General features: G+C 38.2%; 1 protein-coding gene across 8 annotated transcripts in view; it reads left to right on the top strand.

Annotated features, from left to right (window-relative positions):
* The window catches only part of LOC139480297 (otoferlin-like), a 216,407-nt gene that overhangs the window by 128,313 nt on the left and 62,706 nt on the right, over positions 1 to 25,388 (top strand). For all 8 annotated transcript variants that reach the window (XM_071263348.1, XM_071263351.1, XM_071263354.1 and 5 more), the window contains 8 exons: positions 194 to 334; positions 5,649 to 5,675; positions 9,668 to 9,785; positions 10,852 to 11,033; positions 11,843 to 11,932; positions 14,470 to 14,604; positions 15,810 to 15,953; positions 16,451 to 16,578. In XM_071263348.1, coding sequence (XP_071119449.1) covers positions 194 to 334; positions 5,649 to 5,675; positions 9,668 to 9,785; positions 10,852 to 11,033; positions 11,843 to 11,932; positions 14,470 to 14,604; positions 15,810 to 15,953; positions 16,451 to 16,578 — 965 coding nt within the window. The remainder of the gene's footprint in view (positions 1 to 193; positions 335 to 5,648; positions 5,676 to 9,667; positions 9,786 to 10,851; positions 11,034 to 11,842; positions 11,933 to 14,469; positions 14,605 to 15,809; positions 15,954 to 16,450; positions 16,579 to 25,388) is intronic.

Consider the following 25,388-nt stretch of genomic DNA (forward strand, 5'->3'; position numbering starts at 1 on the left):
CTAACTCGATCGCCGAATGATGAGGGTGATGCCATGTTTGTTTATAAACACTAGAGTAGTCCCTACTTTACCTTTGATATTTGCATCTCTATCCGCATATGACCCCAATGGATATCGTTTTTATCCGTTGGCTTTATCCTGCCGAGAAACCTACCCATTATATGATAAATGGAAGTATACTTCTGTGACACAGGGAGATGTACCAAGTGCCAAGGACCTGAAGACAGCTGAAAACAGGAAGAAGAAGCGTCAGTCCATCGATGATGATGAGCCAGATATGGAGAGCCTTGATTGGTGGAGCAAGTATTTTGCCTCAGTGGAAACCATGATACGCGTATGTTGGTGTCTCATGAGCCATGTTGTCCGTCTGTAGTCAGGACTCACCTCTCCCAGACCAGGTGCAATCAATTTCTCGGTTATGCATATTCCTGAAACTACTTATTCCTTCCTAACAACAATGTATAACCATATACATTAAAAAAATCAAAAGACAATCAAGATAATGAAAGAATCCAATTTCTAAAATTATTGTACTTTGAACCGCAGTGCACACTGGTAGAGATTGAGTCTGTTGTTGTTGTTGTTGTTGTTGTTGACTCTTCATCACCTCACAGAGTCACATACAGCACTTGTCTATCATGTTATAGACATGGACTGTGGGATAAGTGTAGTAATGAAAATGTAGTTCAAACCAAAAGTAATCAAATTAGCATGAGCCTAAATCAAGTTTCTGCTTTTGGTATCGTCACACCTGAACCCTAAAATTAAAATATCCAAACTTGATTTTAATATCTTTCCTGAGTCACTTTCTGTCAGTATAGTAGTTCCTAGTCCCCCTGCACCTGTTTAGTTGTCAACAAAGTCCTAGAGCACTGGCATGTGCAGTCCAACAGGGCATGGCCACGTTATGTACACCAACACTTCAGCCCTCCTCAGTTTATACTCAGCAAGTTTAATCAGTACACAGTCAATCCATGGAGGTCCCCCGGCACAATTTGAATTTGGTAAAGGAAAAATTGTTTTAAGTATAACATATCACAAAGTATTTACTGATGTCAAACCTTGATGAAAACAACTTTATAATATCATTGGATTCAATGGAATAAGGTCAGCCTTAACATTGTGATACATGTACACATATATTTTACACGATTCGTCATCCTGGAACAAAGCTAGTCACCAACTTCTTGCTGGATGTGCAGCCTGTATCCATAATACAGGAGCAGTACTGTGTTGGACTTCAAGAACAAATGACTTCTCAGGACAATATGATTGTGTGTCAGTTGTACCATGACCACAAGTAAAACTTAACCCTCATGGTGCCTGGACGTCAGTCAGCCTGCAAACCGCCCAGTGCCGCGCTGTGCTGACGTCGCGGTTACAAAAACGTATACATTGTATCAAAAGTGTTGCAACGTCTTTATTTCTTCACACAGTGTAACCAAATTGTATAACATGCAACTCGGGTTGATTGTCTTTCCAACAGTATCTAAAGTCACCAAATCCAAAAGATCTATGCACTGCCCAGCCATGGATAAATGTGCTAGTATTAAAAGTTTCCTACTTTTCCACATTAATCGTAATATGGACGCACCCGAATATGGCAAGCAAAGTCAAGTAAGCGCCCTTGTTTGAAATCTAAATGACCAATAATTCATATCATTGGCAAGTACATGTCCTAACAGTGATAGACATATAATATTTATGTTGTAGTACACATTCACTGAGAATTTTCCGTGAGTTATATTTACCGATAAAAAAACCGATGAAATTGTGCGTGTTTTTGACGTCAAAACAAAATTGACGGAAGTGGTCGTGATTAATTCATACACAGACTGTTTCAAAGATTATGTCACAAATCGAATGACAGTTTGGAATGTATATCGTGAAGAAATCCCGGTTACGTCCATGTATGTTTCAATGACCGTGCTCTTTTATTAGTGATAAAAACAACTTCCGGGTAATTGACATCGTACATTTTCAAAGGACAAAATGTGAAAGATCGCTAAACAGCCCTAACAATACTCAAATTGACATCGCTCAATATCAGGCATCATTGTTATTTCATAATAATTAACAAGATTATACTAACGTAATACCACCCAAGAGTAAGTACATGTAGATTCAATCAAAATTGTTGAAACGTTTTCATGGGCAGCAAATCTATTCAACAAACTTATTTTCGATCACTCGCAACTCGGGCGCCATATGTCATTGTTTCACTATGACCACCAGAAAACACATCCTCGTATCAGCTCGTATTTCACACTTGGCTGCCTAACTTAGACCTTTGCTCAAAATAAACTTGTATGGCCAGTCCATAAAATACCACTTTTTCTTTCATTTATTCATTTGTTTTATAAATACGACTTTAGAAGTGTATTTACACCTAGCTAGGTATGTACATGTACATTAAAGGGCATACGTGATAGTTTATTTCCACTAGTTTCCCATTCCATCCCATTCTACTGAAGGAAAAGTTTGAAAAAGATAATGATCGTTTGTCAATGAAAGTAATGGAATTATTTGTCATAAAAGGAAAAATATATTCTTGGTATTGAACTTCGAAAATTGAACCAGCAAAATCTTACATAAAAATGGTTTATTATGTCTTTCCTTTTTTTCTTAATTTTGGCCTAGATAAACAACAGCTTGGAGGTAAGATATACAAAATAAAATGGTGGAAAAAAAACACAAGAATGTATTGATTTTACTCTTGGACAAATCAATACAAAGAAAAATGTATTTCACACCTAGGATAAAAAACTAAGTAGAATCTAGTTACTACTCTATGTCACTGGTCGAAGTATTTGGTAATTTAGATAATGCAGAGTGAAAAAAGACATACAAAACGAATTCACATTTACACTAAAAACTCTTTGTCTTTCAGAAATTGATTATCTATATATTGTGAGAAGATCTATGATTACTTTTATTGTTTATGTTATAAATTGAACCATTCGAGATTCTAATAGATGAAGCTAAAATATTAAAAATCTAGATGGTTTAATATTGGATCCATTTTGACAGCTTTCTCACTGTACTCAACTAAATGCATATTATTTTTTTGGAATATCAAGCATTCAAACAGATATGAAAAGCACATGTCAACATACCAAAATTAGAAAACTGCGCCAAATATACTAACACCGTTAGTCAAATGATAAGCGATCTCATTCACTCGTCGGTCGCCGTAGACATTTTCCAATCGTGATGTACTAGATATGCTTTCTAGTTCAGTCAAAGAGAATATTGTTATTTGGAAAAGGAAACCACGTGTATCCATTATACTACCTCAACATTAGATCAGCTGTTTCAAGTGACGTCATCCACGTCACAACACGCGAGGTCAAATCACGCGCACCTGTCCAGACGACAAATTCACAGCGGCGGGAAATCATCGACCGTCTATTAGCCTATTTGAATAAAATTGCAGATTGTAACGAAATAAAATTAATTGTACTCATTGCTGACATTTCCGATGACATATCAAATAAGAGTTGAAGACTTGCAATAGATTATCATACGTTAATCGAGAGTACAGTGTACATAAATAATTTGTAAATCTAATATTATTTTTTTATCTAATATCCATAGCAGAATGTTTGAAAACGAGCTATAATATATTCCATTTTCTGAAGAGATTAGTAATGTGGATTTGATGATATATATGCATACACAATTGATTATCAATTATCTTCTACAATCACAGCATGTACCATGTACATTAGACTCATGGAAAATACTATTTCAGCACACCAATCACAGCGCCATTATCACAGTTTCAATGAAAGGAAAAATAAATCGCAATCGAACTTTACAACACATCGTATCCATAAGCAGTTAATCCAAATGCAAAGAGGTATTGCTGGCATCATTGTAGAAGTTATGTTGATGTTTTCAGTAGTTCCATTATGTTTGTTTCGCTTGTACCATCGACAGAAACGGGGCCCGAGCTACCACATTTGGAACCGACCTTGACACAATATTTGTTTACAATATGGCGTCGACTCACGTTAGATGTCGTGGCCACACTTTTAAAATCTCCATTTGCGACAAAATGTGAAACAGTTAGGGCAAGTCACTCACACGGTCAGCTAGTTTGAGCAATCACACATGACTCTTAGTCATTTCATATGAAAAAAGTAGCAGTTATTTGTCTGAACGGGCGAGTATGTAGGGCAACCGGTAGACAAAAAAATCACGGCACTGCTATGATGCGAACGTGCCCTGTCGATCACTTCGGGCTTGGCCATTCAATGTTTAGGTTTTGATCATGAACCTCCTGCCCATAAATATACACTATACCAACTTAATATTAACGATTATAGCTATCTTTCCGTATCTTTGATTTTAATATTTTCTGTAAATCAGCATCATAAACAAAAAGACAATCTGCACTGTCTGTTTGTATGTAGCGCCGTGCTAAATCGCCATGACACAGTCGATAAACATATGTAATACTTGAACAAAAAACTTCCCTGGCCGACTAAACGTTAGTACTCTTACGCCAATAACTAAACAGTGGGGACTAGTGAATATTTCTGACCAGTCTGATCAGATTTCTTTTTCAAATTGGCTGTCTGATATAATAATAGTTACGTGTATGTGACAACGGTGCATAATAAAAAATTGCCTTCATTCGCATGAAGTTCAACATGGCAGAAAAAGATCGAGAAGCGCGGTAACCACATTACTAATCTCGCCATATTTCGCAATCCGTAGCACTGCATAAAATATGAGTTACACGATATTAACGTTGAGATGATTAGGGTGATGATGGTTATAAATTCATTCAATGAACGGCATAAATGTACTGGAAATATACACTGTCGTTTTCTCATGCGTACCGACCATTCCGCCATTACCGATAGTCGATAAAAATATACAAAACGTGTAAATAAACGTGTTCATAAAGGAGTGAACAGAATTGTATTTACGTGAATAAGTATTACAGTTGGGAAAAATATGTCTCTCTGACCACTCAGGTCATATTTTTTCTTATGAACACGGATTTTGTCTGAAAATATTTACGTGTATGTGACATTGGTGCATAATCAAAATTCGCCGTCATTCGCTTGGTGTTCAAACATGGCAGAAAAAGGCCGAGAAGAGCGGTAGCCACTTTACTAATCTCGCCATATTTCGCAATCCGTAGCATTGTATAAAGTATGAGTTACACGATATTAAAGCTAAGATGATTGGGGTGATGATGGCTACAGTTTTGACTTTGCGCACTTAGTGTTAAATATCAAAATTCACAGTTTAAAAAGGGCATTTTCTCGGGACCATATATGGTCCCCTGGCACTATGCGGGTGTGAAAAGTGAGGGACCATATATGGTCCCGTGGCACCAAGAGGGTTAAGGACGTAGATGTACTATGTTCGTTGCTCTGTTTTAGAAATATTGGTGTAAAAGATAATATCTTTTCATGACCAATGTTGAACAAAGCCAGAATTGCCCTTAACATGTATCTACACAGTCACAAGAACATTCTACGGGATATGCCAGTGAATTGCTCACCACTGTGACTAGACTGTCTTGTGTTATGTACACATGTACCCTGTCATGTCAGTTGTGTTGTGCAGACAGTATGTGCCCGTTGTTTTGTGTTGCTTCACGTAGTTTACCTTATGTGTTTGTGCAGGCCCCAAGAAAAGATTCATGGTGTGAGGTAAAACCATTTGGTTGCTTGCATTCTGCAACTGCCCAGTGCATTCATTCCTTCTTCAGTTTTATACAGTATCTTGCAACGGTTCATTCAGTAACAGGTCTTTCTGCTGAGCAGTCACACTTTCTTTAAAACATCTTGTACAGAGAAAATCAGGTATGCTTTCTTGTGCATAAGGCGGAGCAGGCTAGCCCTGTGTATGTGCCATACAGCTTCCCATTCATTCACCAAGAACCATTGCAACTTACTACACATGAGCTTACCCCTATTCTGTTTCTCTTTTCTTAAATAGATCTGGATGCATTTTGGAGTTTGATATGACAGTTCTTCTGATGTGACAACAATATCATGAAGACTCTTCCATGTGTTTGCTTGATCTTTTCAAAATACAATAAGTGATCTTGCTTTAGAATGAGGTGAAGGGGATCCTATATATCTATTTGCAAATGTTTCTGTTGTCCAAAATTAATTTTCTAGTGCAATTTGTTTTTTCTTATCATTGATATGGATGTTTCATTTGAAACACTTGATTGCATGTTTTCTTGAATTATCATATGTATGACTTCTACAGTGCGTCAGTGTTGCTGTGTCAGCAGAACATGTAATGACAGACTAGAACAATTCTTAGATCCTGCATTTGTTTTACAGTGTAGCTCAAATCTCAAGGGATAAACAGATTAGGCCGAGGAAAACCAAACAGCATACTGTTGATATTTCTGTATCAGTCTCAGGGCTTGAAAGGATAAGAGACAAGCAAGATCAAAGAACAGTTTCGGTGTGATGTGATGATGGAAAATCTGAAAATCTGTTTAAAAAATGAACATATTGTAAACAGTTACACATGAATCAGGAATTGTCCTCAGGTTCAGATAAAACAATAGTAAATTACAAAAATGTTTCTCTTTAGCATTGTACTGCAAGACTACAGTGTCTGTGGTAACATGGAGATGTACACCTGGGTGCTCCAATGTGGGGATTCTGGGGCAGACTAGGTGGTCAGTCACTTATACAGTAGTTAAATACAACGATGTTTCCAAACTTGAAATCTAATATTTTTATTCTAGATATGAGAGAATGTTAATGTTCTCTATTTTGAATACAAGACAGTCAAGAATTAACAAGCCATGTTAGAACTTTGACTTTCAAGACTAAGTGTGTAATTCCTGCATAATGATAAGATGGATGTCAAGACTACCGATAGTGTGATTTCAGGCACACATAATGCTGTGAACTATGGTATATTCTCAAGGGGAATTACACAGTGTTGTGAACTATGGTATATTCTCAAGGGGAATTACACAGTGTTGTGAACTATGGTATATTCTCAAGGGGAATTACACAGTGTTGTGAACTATGGTATATTCTCAAGGGGAGTGATACAGTGTTGTGAACTAGAGTATATTGTAAAGGGGAATGATACAGTGTTGTGAATGATAGTATATTGTAAAGGGGAATGATACAGTGTTGCAAACTATGGTATAATCTCAAGGGGAATGATACAGTGTTCTTAACTATGGGATATTCTCAAGGGAATAATAGAGTGTTGTGAACTGGAGTACATTTTCAAGGGGAATGGTACAGTGTTGTGAACTATGGTATATTCTGAAGGGGAATGATACAGTGTTGTGAACTATGGTGTATTCTGAAAGGGAATGATACAGTGTTGTGAACTATGGTATATTCTGAAGGGAAATGATACAGTGTTGTGAACTATGGTATATTGTAAAGGGGAATGATACAGTGTTGCAAACTATGGTATATTCTGAAGGGGAATGATACAGTGTTGTGAACTATGGTATATTCTCAAGGGGAGTGATACAGTGTTGTGAATGATAGTATATTGTAAAGGGGAATGATACAGTGTTCTTAACTATGGGATGTTCTCAAGGGGAGTGATACAGTGTTGTGAACTAGAGTATATTGTAAAGGGGAATGATACAGTGTTGTGAACTAGAGTATATTATCAAGGGGAATGATACAGTGTTGTGAACTATGGTATATTCTGAAGGGGAATGATACAGTGTTGTGAACTATGGTATATTCTGAAAGGGAATGATACAGTGTTGTGAACTATGGTATATTCTCAAGGGGAGTGATACAGTGTTGTGAACTATGGTATATTGTAAAGGGGAATGATACAGTGTTGTGAACTATGGTATATTCTCAAGGGGAATGATACAGTGTTGTAAACTATGGTATATTCTCAAGGGGAGTGATACAGTGTTGTGAACTATGGTATATTCTCAAGGGGAGTGATACAGTGTTGTGAACTATGGTATATTGTAAAGGGGAATGGTACAGTGTTGTTAACTATGGTATATTCTCAAGGGGAATGATACAGTATTCTTAACTATGGTATGTTCTGAAGGGAAATGATATAGTGTTGTGAACTATGGTATATCCTCAAGGGAAATGATACAGTGTTGTGAACTATGGTATATTCTCAAGGGGAGTGATACAGTGTTGCAAACTATGGTATATTCTCAAGGGAATAATACAATGTTGTGAACTAGAGTATATTATCAAGGGGAATGATACAGTGTTGTGAACTAGAGTATATTCTGAAGGGGAATGATACAGTTTTGTTAAATTTGGTATATTCTCAAGGGGAATGATACAGTATTGTTAACTATGGTATATTCTCAAGGGGAATGATACAATGATGTGAACTATGGTATATTCTCAAGTGGAATAATATGGTTTTGTGAGTATATTGTCAAGGGGAATATACAAGAGTTTATTCAGAAGTTCATGTATTTCCATGGGGAATAATAGTGTTGTAAACTAGGGTATATTCTCCAGAGGATTAATGCAGTATAGTTAACTAGAGTATATTGTTTAAGGGGAATAATAGTGTTGTGAACTAGAGTATATTCTCAAGGGGAATGATACAATGTTGTGAACTATGGTATATTCTCAAGGGGAAGGATACAGTGTTGTGAACTATGGTATATTCTCAAGGGGAACATACATCTTTACATCTTTGCAACATCTGTAACAGTGCAGTAATATTCCCAGCAATTATTCACCAAGTATTAGTCTCAGATTCAATTTTCCTTTGCTTTTTCTATTTGATCTTTAATTTGTCAATTATGTGCACTTATGACAGGGAAACAGGTAATCAGGTGAGGCACTGAGCTTTGTAGCTTTGGTATTTTTTATGGATTTCCACCAAACTTAATTTGCACAATTTCAGCATGAATTATGCCTTCGATCAACACTGTTTGGGTTTTTGCAAATATGTCCACCATATTCCCTTTAATTGCAAGGGCTTCAATTGTGCTGCTTGGTATGATGCGGGAACTACTCTCATTTCAACATTTGGAGAATTTAATTTTGCATGAACTATGCATTTAAATTTCTATCTTTGAATATTTCACTTTGAAACTATATGTTTTCCACAAACTTACAGATGAATGTGATGACACATTAACTGATATTACGTTTGTTAAATATTACCTGAAAGGAAGTAGTATTTGGTTTGCATTATTTTGATTTTAGCATCCCTTGCAGACACAGAATAGATGCATTTCAACAAACCTTTATTTATGTTGGCACTTGAACATCTGATCCTCACTGTTCTGGAAACTGATGTAGTGTCATACTGAATCATGGCTAGCAGATGATGAAACAAGGAGTTTCTGTTACCATGTGTTGTTAGAATAAGGTCAGATAAAATAGCACATAATCTAAAATGTGCTTGATATATGTGATTTTAGAATGTTTGTTACTCTTAAACTTGTAGATGTCTCTCAGTGCTGAAACTTTGTTCTGCATGAAGATGTTGTATCTATTGTAATGAAGTAAGAATGTACAGATGACAAACTGTACAGGTCAGTACTATGCAGACTTTTATGCTCTGCAAACAGAATGAAAGTTTTGTCATTATACATTAATGGTTACATCCGTTTACCTTAATGCAATAGTACAAGAAGTGTAGTCCCTTCACAAGCACCTGCCTAACTGAGACACCATTTTGCTGTTGTTGACTCCAGGACCATGAGAAGCTGCGAGATGATGGCGACCTGGACATGGAGAACAAGTCCTCCCAACAACCACAACAATCTACCACTCCCTATGGCGCCATTCCTAATGGGGAGACAGCACAGGATGGTAAGTCCATCTCTCTCTACATGGTGCCATCCCTAACCAGGGAGACAGCACAGGATGGTAAGTCCCCCTCTCTCTACATGGTGCCATCCCTAACCAGGGAGACAGCACAGGATGGTAAGTCCACCTCTCTCTACACAGTGCCATCCCTAACAGGGAGACAGCACAGGATGGTAAGTCCACCTCTCTCTACATGGTGCCATCCCTAACCAGGGAGACAGCACAGGATGGTAAGTCCACCTCTCTTTTCATGGTGCCATCCCAAACAGGGAGACAGCACAGGATGGTAAGTCCACCTCTCTCTACATGGTGCCATCCCTAACAGTGAGACAGCACAGGATGGTAAGTCCATCTCTTTCTACATGGTGTCATCCCTAACAGTGAGACAGCACAGGATGGTAAGTCCATCTCTTTCTACATGGTGCCATCCCTAACCAGGGAGACAGCACAGGATGGTAAGTCCACCTCTCTCTACATGGTGCCATCCCTAACAGGGAGACAGCACAGGATGGTAAGTCCATCTCTTTCTACATGGTGCCATCCCTAACCAGGGAGACAGCACAGGATGGTAAGTCCACCTCTCTCTACATGGTGCCATCCCTAACCAGGGAGACAGCACAGGATGGTAAGTCCACCTCTCTATACATGGTGCCATCTCTAACAGGGAGACAGCACAGGATGGTAAGTCCATCTCTTTCTACATGGTGCCATCCCTAACCAGGGAGACAGCACAGGATGGTAAGTCCACCTCTCTCTACATGGTGCCATCCCTAACAGGGAGACAGCACAGGATGGTAAGTCCATCTCTTTCTACATGTTGCCATCCCTTACAGGGAGACAGCACAGGATGGTTAATCTCCATTCTCTCTATGGCACCATATAGTTTTGGCAAAACTCATGTATGGCCCTTGCTTTGATACAAAATATGAAGAAAGCCAAGTATATGTTTAGCATAATCTTTCACCCATTACCAACATGATCACATACAATCACAGTGTGGGTGAAGAATTCCACATTCTTTGTGATATTGCTTGTAACAGCAGTATCAATAGATTTGCCTGTGTTTCAGATGACACAGACCCAAAACATGCTAAAAAGATGGAGAAAGAATTGAAGAAAATGGAAAAGAAGGAGGCTGGAGATAAAAAGACACTGAAGGGGACTGCAAAAGCTGTCAGCCTGGCAAAGCAGCTCTCACCTAAAACCCAACGCAAGAAGGACAAACTGCTCAACTCGACATCACAGCTCAAGGTGAGACAGGGTGTTAGACTTCACACACACAGAGTAACAACATTTCTTTCCCAATTCAAGAAGTAGAACTGAAATAAGTCAAAATGTCCCTGGCTCAAACTGACAAAAAAGCTAATCATAACAGGAGTGTACAGTCTTTGATTGTGCTCCATAGGTACCGCGATAGTTGCAGCTCACAGAGAAGGAAAACCCTGCTTGTTCTTGCTAAATAAAGCACCAATACAAGCCTCCATGGTCATTTACATACATCTTGGCCATTTATCTCACTGTCTGATTTTCTTGCTGTAATGAGAGCTCATATCTAAATCATACAAGGCATTTTCCGCTGTGGCTATATGCTCTATTGCAAGAAATACATTATTGTTGACTCACATATTGGTGTGTTTGACATGTGACACCCCTGGGCATCTCCATCATAACGTGCAGGGTTGGGTGAAGACTTTGATAGACAATCAGCTGGCAATGAAAGCTAAAAGATGTGAGAATTGTTTCATTCAGAAAACCGGGGTAACATTGGTTATGGGTCAGGGTTCACTTTCTACATTTCAATGCATGGAATATGAATCTTTAAGGTCATTGAGAACATGACTACAAATCCCTGTTATTGTTTTTCTTCCTGTTGTGTATTTTGTTTTGCTGTTTGCCTCTATTATAGCTTTATGTGTCACAGCAGGCAGCTCTGAATTCCTCCAGTAGGGCATTTACACATACATGTGACCAAGGTCTTAAATGTCACACTATGAGATAACCTGTGTACTAGTTATATCAGTATGTCTATGATGGTTATGAGAAAGTGTTGTTGCACACAGTTCCATGGTTTTGTAAACAAGTTGATGAGAAGAGAGTTTGAGGAGGAGGCAAAAGAAGAGAAAAAACAAGATGTGGAGGGTATCTTTGAGGTATAAATGCAAGGTCGTGTGATATCACATGATCAAGTGCATCTACTTGCATGATCAAATTTACATCAATCTTGACTAAAAATATTCATATTTACGTGAATGGAATTTCTTCATCCTCCATAAACAAGATCTATTATTATTCATATAGTCTTTCTCACATAGATATATAACTTCACATGTCCATTAAAGATATGTAAAACTGAGAAAAATATCATTTTGTTATCATTCTAAATTACTCCATTTCATTGCTGTAAATTGTAAATATTTGAACAAAATTAGTTTGTGTAAAGTTCTGTTCAGTAGAACACGATTATAACTAATACAACTACTAACGTTTAGAATAAACAAGTTCAATAGTTCTAACTGCTTTGCTATATATTGTCATAGAACATTCACACGCTAATTGTGCATAATGGATTATCTGTGAAATTCAACCCTTTTTCCACCCCAAACATGTCACTATTTCCTTTCATGAGTAACCAACTGGTGAAACTGCAACCAGCATCAGTCTGTATCAGCAGTAAATCCAACAACGAACATGTAATGTTATCACTACAGTATACCAGACCACCCAGATGAGGGAACCTCGGTCGATGGCAGTTTCAATCAGTGGTGAATCGATAGTAACACTCACATAACTGTGTCAGTGGTGGTGGTGTTCCTGAGGCTAGTCACTGGTTCAATCCTAATCACTAAAACTACTTCCAAATTATCAACTGGCATTTCACTTGCAAACTTTTACTTCAACCAATGACTTAGTAATTTGACATTCATTTTTTTAAAAGTTGAGGGTTTTGTGTGAAGCAAACTACAAATGTATAACAAACAATTTTCAACAGTCCCATCATGTTTGTTATAACACTGTTTTACTGCACTGTCTTCCATGTCCTGATCAACATATGGACTTGAACATGCAAACCAGATCTGCTTGAAGTTTGCATGAAAGATTTTCAACTGATTTTACTGTACAGGAGCAATGCCTGAGCTCCTGCAGCTTGAGTTGAATGTGTAGACTATATGTTTGGGTGAAAGGTCACAATTCATCCTATTATAAACATGTAATATAAGTGTAATTATGGCCATCAACAGGCATCATAACTGAGCCACGTTTATACTTTAACTGAAAAGTACACCACTGCTTGTAAAATGCATCCAGTGTGTGAGATAGTCATGCATGTTGCATACAGAGCACTCCGGGGCAGGTTCAGTGGAGAAACTATGTAGAAACGTTCTGTTTGGTTTCCCCGTATGGTATGTATTTCAGTTAATCCAGTGGGGCAGGTATTGAGATGCAGCAGAAAACAAGTACAATTTCCAAAATACTGTTGCTTCTTACAAAAACACACCTTTTCCTCAACAGCTACCAGGTAACATGTAATCTTCAGGGACTTCTTTCTTAAATATTCTCCCAAACTAAATGCTGTGAAGTGGGAACATTGCATGGATGACCTCATGTATTTTCTGTCAAATTAGTTTAGATTGGATACCAAGGCAAACCATATTGGTACTCAATATAAGTATGCTCTATATATAAATTAGTTGTATACATTTAGTGTGCAGATAGGCCTTACACTTTGTTCTATTCAACATGTATAACTGACTTACAACCTGTCCATGACAACCTAGTAGGACCATTGGTCATACTCCCTGTTTACATTCTGGGGGAGAATAGATCCCAATACCTCACATTTGTAAGATTTGCCAAAATTGGGGTCAGGTGGCCAGGCTCTGTGACTTGATGACTGTGTGTCCAGGTCCCTTGATGGCAGCAGTCATAGCTCTTGCTTTCAGTCTTTGGCTTGTGAGGTCTCGACTTTACAGGACACCATGCTATAACTGCAATATTGATAAGGAAACAGTGTTCACTTCACCTTTCCATTTACACAGATATATAAGTAACAGGATTGTTCTTGGCAGTTTCTTCATCGCTAGCCATTTGTGTTCATTCTTCCTCATTTAACAAATTCAGTTCAAGTCAGGTGAACTACACAGGCAGCGACATCTTGACATTTGAAACAGAAAATATAAAAAAGTTATTTGATTACCCAAACACAACCTAGCCCTAGAGTACATTCCTAATGTCCTTATAAACATATTTTTTCTTATATCCTTTACTAAAGCACATCATACCTCTATGCACCAGTTTCAAATCGTAGAACCCAATGAAATGCTATAGTAGATTTTACATGCTCATCTATGGTTCTGTGCATGGGTTGCTTCCCTTTAACTGTTACCTGTTTCTTTCTTGTTGGTTTTAGGTTTTCTTTTAATTCATCACAATCATTACCGTTTATTGTCAGTATTTGTTTTGTATCAGTTGGTTGTAGTCGTTTAAAGCTTTTCTCACACTGCATAAATAAATTGAAAATATTTTGTTATAGACAGAGTTTTCATTGCTAGTGTATATACATTAATATGGCTCCATGGTTAAATTTATGTTCTGTGTCATGTTTTTGGCTATATGATCAATGTATATTGTTTATGTGAGTCCTGAAAGTTGACAGTGGTGATTGTTGAACTATTGTAACTTTTCACAGGTTTTTCCCAATGAACTTGAGAATCAGTCAGAGTTTGAAGGTTTCCGTGAATGGCTTCACACATTTGAGTTGTACCGTGGCAAAAAGACAGGGGACGAGGAGGCAGATGAGAGCAGAGTGGTCGGCAAGTTCAAGGTGAGTCTCCAGTGCACGTGTTTGTTTGCAGCAAGGGGACAGGGAAGCTGAATGTTCATGTTGCGCATCACGTGATAGGGCTTGTACACACCACATGTCATACTCCCACATCTGACTAGTTCATGTACTCTAGGCTTCATGATGATGAAGCACAAAGGGCCCACTGGTCTTAGGTCCTGCTATTTGCTGTGCTGTGCAATATGACATTCCTTACTCATGGCAGGATCTGCTGATCATGGTTTGGTTGGTCATGATCATACCCATGCTCGCACATTTAAAAAAAGGCCGAAATCTCCAGTTGCACTTGCCATGATATAACTGAAATACTGTTCAAAGCAGCCAAAGTTGCTCTCTTCACGATAATGTTAGGACTAACCAGCGAATGACTGAGTACTCTCTCTCTCTCTCTCTCTCTCTCTCTCTCTCCCTCTCTCTCTCTCTCTCTCTCTCTCTCTCTCTCTCTCTCTCTCTCTCTCTCTCTCTCTCTCTCTCTCAGGGGAGCTCATAGGATTAAGAAATGATGGGTAATAAAGAAATTATTACTTGCATGTGAGTCATACTGATTTAAGGAAGCTTGTGTAAGAATTCATGTATTACCCTCGCTCACTCTTGGGAAATACAAGAATTCTGACACTCATTTCATAAAAACAGCATGACACCCCTACTCGTATAATATTCTCTATCTATAGAATGTCATGGCTTGAATCGTATTTCACTGCCTGACAAAATACTATGGCTTAGAAAGAGAATGAAGAAAATAAATGTGGTTTCATTGCTCAAATATCTTGACAGACAGAGAATTTAAATGTCAAATTCAATACATATAATATTCATTTTCATGTTCCTGGATAAGATGTGGAGTAATTTCATAAAATGAGTTACCTCCCTTTGTCCATGCAACTATTTTGTCTGACACTGCTAGAGACTGTTCTGGCACAAGAAGAGTATGGGCAGATCCTCTTGAAATGCTAATCCACTATTGGACATATGCTTTAAGCATATCAACTACTTGCTAATTTTTCATGCATGGCAAAATCTTTCCATTTCCAATGTAGTGGGTTATTTCATTGTTGCATTATTCCAATACTGGAATAAAAAGCTATAATATTGTCAAAATTGGCTTCTCACAATCATTGTAGAAAACAATCTTCTTTTATCAAAAGATTATAAGTGCTGAACTGTGAGTAATAAGTGTGTGTCTGCAGGGTTCCTTGAAGATCTACAAGTACCCCCTTCCCCCGGACATTGAAGACACAACCATCACAGGAGGCGACCCTGCCTTTGGTCTGTTTCAGGGGCTGCCCAGCAATGACCCGATCAAAGTTCTTGTCAGGGTCTATGTAGTAAAGGTCAGTGCGGCTTGAATTTACAATTTACTTAGGTTGGAATCAACCATTTTATATTCAAAGAAACATGTTTTACGTTTCACACGTAGTTGGTTAATAAATATATTTTGTCCCGAAAACGCCAAACATGTTTCCCCATGCTACATTGTTTTTACAGTTGTATCTCAGGCCCCCAAGGAGATGAAATGTCATCAGAAAAAACTTGGTCATGAACTGCTTAACACATCTGTTTGTATGTCCTTTTTTTAGATATAAGAAAACCAAGTAAACCAAACTTTTGGAGTAGTATTTAGAGATATGACGGTTGTTGTGTCATACAGAAGTCTTAGTTCCTGTATGATAAGCTTGTTTTGTGGGACCCATGAGAGTTTGGTTCGATCTGAAATTGTTAATTTAAAAACATTTTGTTTTGATTTGGGCAGATAATTGTGGGGAAACTAGCCTATTGTTTTTAAGTGCTTTGTGTTGCCAGAACTGAAATTGCTGTTTATGCGTTTTAGGCCAATGATCTTCACCCTGCTGACATTAATGGCAAGGCCGATCCCTACCTGATCATTAAGCTGGGGAAAACTACCATCAATGACAAAGAAAACTACATCTCTAAACAGTTGAATCCTGTCTTTGGAAAGTAAGTACTGTGAGATACAGAATATAAGTGTGAAATACAAATATACTCCTAGATTTGTGTGTCTGTGTACCCTTGATGTTTATGTTGGGATGGACTGGTTGAATGTCTCTCCTGAGGCCAGATATTGCTCCTCCCCCGGACTACAGGTCACTTGTGCCATGGCCTGCTCCTGGTACTAATGGAAGCAGTAATGTTTGTAAACAATACTTTGAAGAAATGACCCATTTAGTAACAAACAGTGTGTAATAACATTACAGGACTATTTAGGCATCAGTTGGTCATTGAACTGGGGGAGTAGTGTCACTGCGCAACAGTACTCTGCAATGTCTACTCCGCTCTTAGATCATTGGTGTAGTTAGGATATATAGATCCTACTATCAAAGGTGCATAGACCCACAATGCATGCATCTCAAAATCTGCTGTGCTATTGACATATTTGTTTGCAGTTTCCTGTATTTTAACGAAGGACTCATGGATAAATATGTTTGAAACAGGGAGCAGATTTGGACTCCAACTTTTGTATTGTAGTGGTGCAAGCATCTTTAAAAAAGTTTCAGAGCATCATTAATATACAAAAGATTTTGTCAAAGCATTAGCACAACATTTGTCGTCATATCTGCTTACGACCTTGATCTTCATGTTGCAATAGAGAGTAGACCCCTTTGACCAAATGGACAGTTGGTAGAATTGTTGTCCACCATGTCATCATGTTGTGAATCTTTTGTGCTCAGAACTTGCCTAAGTGGTGTAGCTCAGCGGTAATTACAATCAGTTTCATAACAGATAAACCATCTGCTGACTCACATGAAATCACATAGCCAGCATGACATGACTGAATGAGTCGATTGTCTCTCAGGCTCCCCTCACAGACGCTAAACTGAATATAGACTGCTGATGTTTCTAACTTGGTTGGTGTGTAAATAAATGATATCATGAACATGATTTTAGTATCAGCATCTTTATCATTTTTTATAATTGGTCCTAGAGAAAGTTGCACACTTTATTGCAAGGCTACTCCTTGAAAGAACATATGGTCGAATCATCAGCTACTAGTATTGTATTCATGCGCCACCCTTGCACCAGCGATGTCTTTTTTCAATGGTGAATTTTGATGATGTGTAAAGTTTAAATGGGTAATAAATGAATGACAAGCAGACATTGGTGGCACAGCGACTTCAGGCACAGAACCAACCATGGATGTATACAAAGTAATTGAATGGTGACAACTGCCTGGTAAAAAGCTTACAACTTTACCCTTTTTTTAACAAAAACAAACAAATTGACTGAATTGTTCTTTTCAACTTTGTCTTTCGAATCCACATTCGGATTATTGTTATGCTCAGCATCCCATAGATGAAAACATTCTGAAGTAGATGATGTCAATCACCTCCCGTGCCATGGGGTCACCCCAACCATGCACAGATCACTGTGTCCAGCAGACACAAACACATGGCCAAGTTGTTTGAGGCAGGCGTTGTGCTCTGTGAATTAAGTCCGTCACTGGCCACAGGAAGGTGCAATCCTTGAAATATTACATAGGCATGCAGGAGCTCAGTATAATGCAGCTAATAATTGTCCAACAAAGAGACATATTCATCCCATGGCAACGTCATTTCACGTCAGGTCACCTCATCCCAAGCCATCGATTCACATCAGTTGCATATTGCAACCAACTTGGTCAGCCTCCCATTTCATGGTTCGCAGTTGCTGCTATCTGCTAACATTAGGGGCTTCAACTTTTATGATTGAAAATACCTGAACTCACAATAACAAACGACACAAGATATTTACATGTTTACTATCAGGTGATTAATCAGAACCCAATTCATATATAAACATACATAACATCAATACAAATCCTATTTACTGCTGGATTGGATTTTGGATAAATATACAATGTACAGGTAAAAAAAAGTGACTTTGATGTCGAAGAACTGGATGCAAGCATCCTCATGCTTTAACTGTAATAGTTCAGTTCAAACCTATACTTTATTTCATTTTCGCTATAATATCAAAGTCGCCGACTGTACTTTATCCTGCGACAAAGTACGCCTTTTGTGTTACATCATAATGGGATGACATCATGAAGCTGTTGAAATTACCTCCCCCTTGATCTAACGTATCCCCGGTAACATCGGTGAAGTAGGTTTTTTTAAACTTGTTGGATATTTGAATGTCATTACCTTGGAAAAAATATGGAAAGATGATGAACAATCTCTCATGCCACAGACTTATCCCAAACATAATCAAACCACTTGTCCATGCCACAGCGGACACAAAATTGTCCAAAGCGGACATTGGTTCCCTCGAATTATGTATGTCTCTTAGGACAAAGGAATGAGCAATCCTTGAAAAGTTTCATAACTACCTGTTCACCTGTTGCCCAGCGTAAAGCGTTTAACAATATACCACAGTCAAACAAACAGGACACTGTTGCTCTTCCTTCGTCATGTTCGCCCCATGTTGATTCACGGTAGTTACGGTATTCTAAGATGCTTCACTAAAATATCAAAGGCGCCAACTGTACTTTATCCTGCGAATGTTTCGAGTCACGTGAATAAATTGAAGCAAATTAATATGCAAACTTTAAAATTTACATCCTACTTATTGCTGCCTGGGATTATGGATAATCACACACTGAACGGATAATAAGTTATCCCTGTTTGAGGATTTTCAGGGTTTTTTTCAGTCACAGGTATTTACATATTTAATTTTAGACCCAACTCATATAAAACACATGGTTAATCTTAAATTCAGAATCATAGAAAAGTAATAAAGTTTGCTCTACCCCATGTGTAGTGTAAAAAAGTATAGTTTTACCCTGAATTGTTCTAGTTAAAGCACAAAGACTACTTTACCACGCAACACATGGGGCACGAGAAGACTTTATTTCTTACTATGCTAATTGATTCGCTATGAGACGTTCACATCACAGGCTAGAGAAACAAACAATTTTACCCTGGCGTTTCACATTCTAATCTGTCTCCTGTGAACACTAGATGGTTAAATATTACACATTGTAAGACCATCATATAAACTGATGGGATTGTTTAAGAGTATATCTCTTTGTTAATAATCTGCAAATCATGATAGTCTGTGTTGTAGACAAAGTACTATAAAGAATTACTGGTAATTTATTCACTGGACACATAGCGGAAACTATATTGATATTTCTGAGACAGTCTGACATGTTTTATATCAATTTAACAATAATGACAATCTGAAACAATTGTTTAGTGTAGTGGGCAGTTAAAGAAGCAAACATCTGACCCTAGACCTTTGTCCAGCATTTTAGATATTATTGTCAGGGCATCTAGAAGTGTTCTTTCATTTCATTTCATTAGATGACATACAAAAAAATATCTGTATGTCTCCAATTACAAATAAAAGTTAATTGCATAGGAGAATTTTCATAGGAGTCTGTGAGGTCAACTGAAGGTACTGACCCAAACGATGATAATCAATACTTTTTAATCAAGCAATGTATCATTTTACATGTACAAAAACAATAACTCTAGTCGCCAACAGCTAGAATCTTTCCGCTGGTAGTTTTCTGAGGCTGGTTGGAATTTATTAACTGTTTTATTCACTATTTGTGATTATTTTAAAATATTATACCACTAGGATTAAGATGTTTGCAAAATACTGTAAACTCCTACAATGAGACAACATTCAGTTTAACAAAAACATAAATTACAAGTCCTATTGTACATATTGTCACATGATATAATATAGAGTTGATTGTTTTTATCTTTATCAAAGAACTATGCACTAGAATATTATATGTCAGCGGAGTATATTTTTATTGCCAATCTATGGTGTCCTTGATTTAGTAATTGTCTGTATTCAGTCCTGAGAAAATAGCTTACTATAATCAGGGAGGCACTATTCAAGGTGACATGTTAGGGCGGAGGTCACATTTACAGATAACCTATGACCCTGTTTCCCACATCTTATCCCATTTAATGGGCAGGCTGCTTTGATGTGCAAAGCTGCCATACTGTGATGCTATTAAAGAGAACTAATTATCAGGCAAACAAAATTAAACTGTCTCTTAAAGATTTTATCGAAAGTGAGCAAATCTTGCTGAGACACTGATCACTCCACTGTGGACCTCTAGGTCTGTTGTACAATGACCACTGCACTGAGACTAACAAAGAGTCTATGAAAACATTTTTTTTTTAAATTATATTTTTTATTCTTCAAAAGAACCTTTCCTCTTCTGCTGTGTGAAATCAAGGAAACTAGGTTTAGCTTGATCAAAACTTGCCTAGGCTTTCAGTAAATATATATTTGTATATATTCCACAGTCATGGCACAGGACTACTCTTCATCGTGTGGACTTCTAAGTCTGTTGTCCACTCACCTCTCACCACTCCACCGTGTAGACCTCTAGGTCTGTTGTCCACTCACCACTCCACAGTGTGGACTTCTAGGTCTGTTGTCCACTCACCACTCCGCCGCATGAACCTCTATGTCTGTTGTCCACTCGCCGCTCCACTGTGTGGACTTCTAGGTCTGTTGTCCACTCACCACTCCACCGTGTGGACCTCTAGGTCTTTTGTCCACTCACCACTCCACCGTGTGGACTTCTAGGTCTGTTGTCCACTCACCTCTCACCACTCCACCGTGTAGACCTCTAGGTCTGTTGTCCACTCACCGCTCCACCATGTGGACCTCCAGGTCTTTTGTCCACTCACCACTCCATCGTGTGGACTTCTAGGTCTGTTGTCCACTCACCACTCCACCATGTGGACCTCTAGGTCTTTTGTCCACTCACCACTCCACCGTGTGGACTTCTAGGTCTGTTGTCCACTCACCACTCCGCCGCATGGACCTCTAAATCTGTTGTCCACTCACCACTCCACCTTGTGGACCTCCAGGTCTGTTGTCCACTCACCACGCCACGGTGTGGACTTCTAGGTCTGTTGTCCACTGACCAGTCCACCGTGTGGACCTCAAGGTCTGTTGTCCACTGACCAGTCCACCGTGTGGACCTCAAGGTCTGTTGTCCACTTGCCTATCACCACTCCACCGTGTGGACCTCTAGGTCTGTTGTCCGCTCGCCTCTCCACCGTATGGACCTCCAGGTCTGTTGTCCACTCACCACTCCACCGTGTGGACCTCTAGGTCTGTTGTCCAGTCGCCACTCCGCTGTGTGGACCTCCAGGTCTGTTGTCCACTCACCACTCCACCGTGTAGACCTCTAGGTCTGTTGTCCACTCACCACTCCACTGAGTGGACCTCTAGGTCTGTTGTCCACTCGCCTCAACCACGTTGACCTCTCGGTCTGTTGTCCACTCACCACTCCGCCGCATGGACCTCTAAATCTGTTGTCCACTCACCACTCCACCTTGTGGACCTCTAAATCTGTTGTCCACTCGCCACTCCACCGCATGAACCTCTAGGTCTGTTGTCCATTTACCAGTCCACCGCATGGACCTCCAGGTCTGTTGTCCACTTTCCACTCCACCGCATGGACCTCTAGGTCTGTTGTCCACTCGCCTCTCCATCGTATGGACCTTTAGGTCTGTTGTCCACTCACCTCTCCACCGTATGGACCTCCAGGTCTGTTGTCCACTCACTACGCCACCTTGTGGACTTCTAGGTCTGTTGTCCACTGACCAGTCCACCGTGTGGACCTCAAAGTCTGTTGTCCACTTGCCTCTCACCACTCCACCGTGTGGACCTCTAGGTCTGTTGTCCACTCCCCACTCCACCACATGGACCTCTCGGTCTGTTGTCCACTTGTTACTCCACCACATGGACCTCTAGGTCTGCTGTCCACTCACCAGTCCACCGTGTGGACCTCCAGGTCTGTTGTCCACTCACCACTCTATTGTGTGGACCTCCTGGTCTGTTGTCCACTCACCACTCCACCGTGTGGACCTCCAGGGCTGTTGTCCACTCCCCACTCCACCGTGTGGACATCCATGTCTGTTGTCCACTCCCCACTCCACCACATGGACCTCTCGGTCTGTTGATCTTGGAACTCATCAAGGTCTAATTCGGGAAATATATTTGTTTTTATTATCCAAATGGTTCAAGTTGATAAAAAGCTATAGGAAGCTCATGTTCAATAATGATTTAACATGCTCTACAGCATTGTTGACTTATGCAGACATCATTGGTGATAGTAGCCTTGCAAAATAAACTATGATTACACTGGTTATGTCACTAATACATGACATCAGTTTGAGGAGCGAGTGAAATTTGTTTCTGTGACAGTAGATGATGTCATGTTTATTGTTGATGTCATGTGAACATTGAAGTTCCCCCGAGAGGACACTGCTTCATCTCTACAACTATTTATCAAGTAATTATGGATAATAAAAAGATCAGGAATCAATGTATATATCTTACTCATTTTATTAAACTTGTGTCAGAGTCCATGTCGTTATCATGTTACTGTTTGGGAAGTAAAGAGGTTGCATGTTTTGTCTCCAGTTATCACAAACACTGCTATCATTGTCTTCTAGTGTGCTCTACAACACAACAGTTTTCAGTCTGTTAGCAAGTGATTCGGAATAGTTTAAGTAGTAATTATGTACATTATTCAACAAAGACAATTACTTCCTATACCAAATCTCCTAAACTGACTGTATTGTACAGTCCAAAATTAATATGACATGCTTTATAATTTATTGATACTAATAATACTATTATCTACACTGAGATGAATGCATTAACTATTATTGAAATAATATCATTTTCAAATCCATACACAAGTAAACTTGTAAGCTACATATTCATATTGTACTCTAAGCCTCCAATTCCGAAATTTTGAAAAGTAATATGAGTCAGTAGATTTACTTGTCTGTTAGTTTTATATCTGGTGAAAGTGATTTCCAGAATGATACACCAGAGTTAAGTACCTCCCTAGTGGATATGTTAGTGTGTTACCCAGCCTAATGTGAAACAGATGCCCAAACAGTTTCAACATTGCAACTGTACTCTGGTGATTTGTAGCATAGGAATAATCCATCTGTGTTAATCACGGATAAAGTATCATTCTGAAAGAAGTTAAATATTAAAAATAGTTTAGATGGAAAGATATTGACATTTGGCCATGCTACTGATGTCCCGGGGGCACATCCCTGTACACACCTGAACTCTCGGTGCCTGTACACTCTGTTCCAGTCAATCTCTGACTAGTTTTGTGTTCATCCATGTCTTGTTTTAGTGAGCATCAGATAACAAAATATTGCTTAAATGATGAAGAAACAAAACTATTTCATTCTTTTCCTGAATACATTTAGTTATTTTCTACACATCTATTGTTCATCACCTGTAAATAAAACCACCCTGAAGACACCTGAGAAAGTTTCTTTCATTAGGTTTTGTTAGGACAGAAAGCATGGTGTACAGTGACATGACATTTTGTTTTATTTAATCATGATAAGCTAGGGGAAGAAACAAAAGTCAAAAACCGAGATTTATTTACTCGGATGAAAAATACACATGTCAAGTTAGATTTACTGGCTTCTTATTGCATGTTTATGTGATATGGTTCATGTAAATACGATGTAATCAAATGTTATGTGGATTTGATGGTCAATTAATGAGTGATAACATGCATCGTCATTATTTTCTTGTTTCTATTTGAAAGTTCCATTGTTAAAGTTTTTGTAATCTCTCCAACTGATAATAGTAACATTTCTTTTCCCCAAAAAAAATTATTTAAAGAAACATATATAATAGATATTTGTTTCTGTTCCTTGAAATGTTCATAATTTTGATTTATTGATATCATAACCAAATCCCATGATTTATTGTTCATAATGTGAAGAATGAATATGAATTAATACTCATGATTTATTTCTTTAAATCTAATTATTACTTTCATCACGTTTATGCAAGTTAGTTTAGTGTAACTAAGTGTGATTTAATGAAATCGTTTTTTGTATATGCTTACATTAATCATTGCAATGAATAGATATATTACAGAATGCAATAAAGAATATGAATGAAATGGCCCAGCCTGTCAGAGATGCAGATTTGATTAGGGTTTTCAAAAATTTATGACTTCCATGAAGAAATTTATGACATTCATATTAAAAACAAAATCATCTGTATTTGGAACTGTGATGATCTTTTCAAATCAAGTGATGCTAATTGTGATTACTATTGAGATCTATTGTATCCAGCTTCACGAAAAAGGTTTATCTTTAAAGAGAGTAAAAATCTTTGAATTAAATGATACATGTACCTTGATTTCATAGAGTTAATAATTCCAACATTTTTGACATTTTGTTATATCTCTCCTATTACCTTCAAAGGTTACGCCACATGAATATGTTTTGTTCTCATCAAACTCATGGTCAACATTTAAATAGAACAAATTGTTGTGAAGCTGTAAACTGTGTTCAGGCCAAACAGCGGGACCAACCATTGGAAATTCTAAAAGTTAAATGAAGCAATGATACCAACATTATCTGAATAAACATATCTAACTGAATTTAAAATGTTGTATACATATCGTCTTTCATACATTTTAGAATCCAGGTTCCATGTGCTACTGTGTGCTGTCAACTCATACTGTCTCTATTGTACACACATACAGACTGGGAGATGAACCACTGCACGGCATAATTTAGATGGCAGAAAGAGCAGCAATGTTAAATCAAAACTTGTTTTTTGAACACCTCTTGTGTCTGCAGCTTGAAGTCAAGCTAGAATTTCCCATCATTAAGATAGATAATTTTGGCTAACCCAAAATATATTTCATAGGGGACATAAACTTGATATTAAATTGACACTTGTGTATATATAGCGTGTAATTATGTAAGTAATGATGCATGTTACTAAGA

This window comes from Haliotis cracherodii, unplaced genomic scaffold (assembly GCF_022045235.1).
Source record: "Haliotis cracherodii isolate W230 unplaced genomic scaffold, xgHalCrac1.p SCAF_4, whole genome shotgun sequence".
NCBI classification, from domain to species: Eukaryota; Metazoa; Mollusca; class Gastropoda; order Lepetellida; family Haliotidae; genus Haliotis; species Haliotis cracherodii.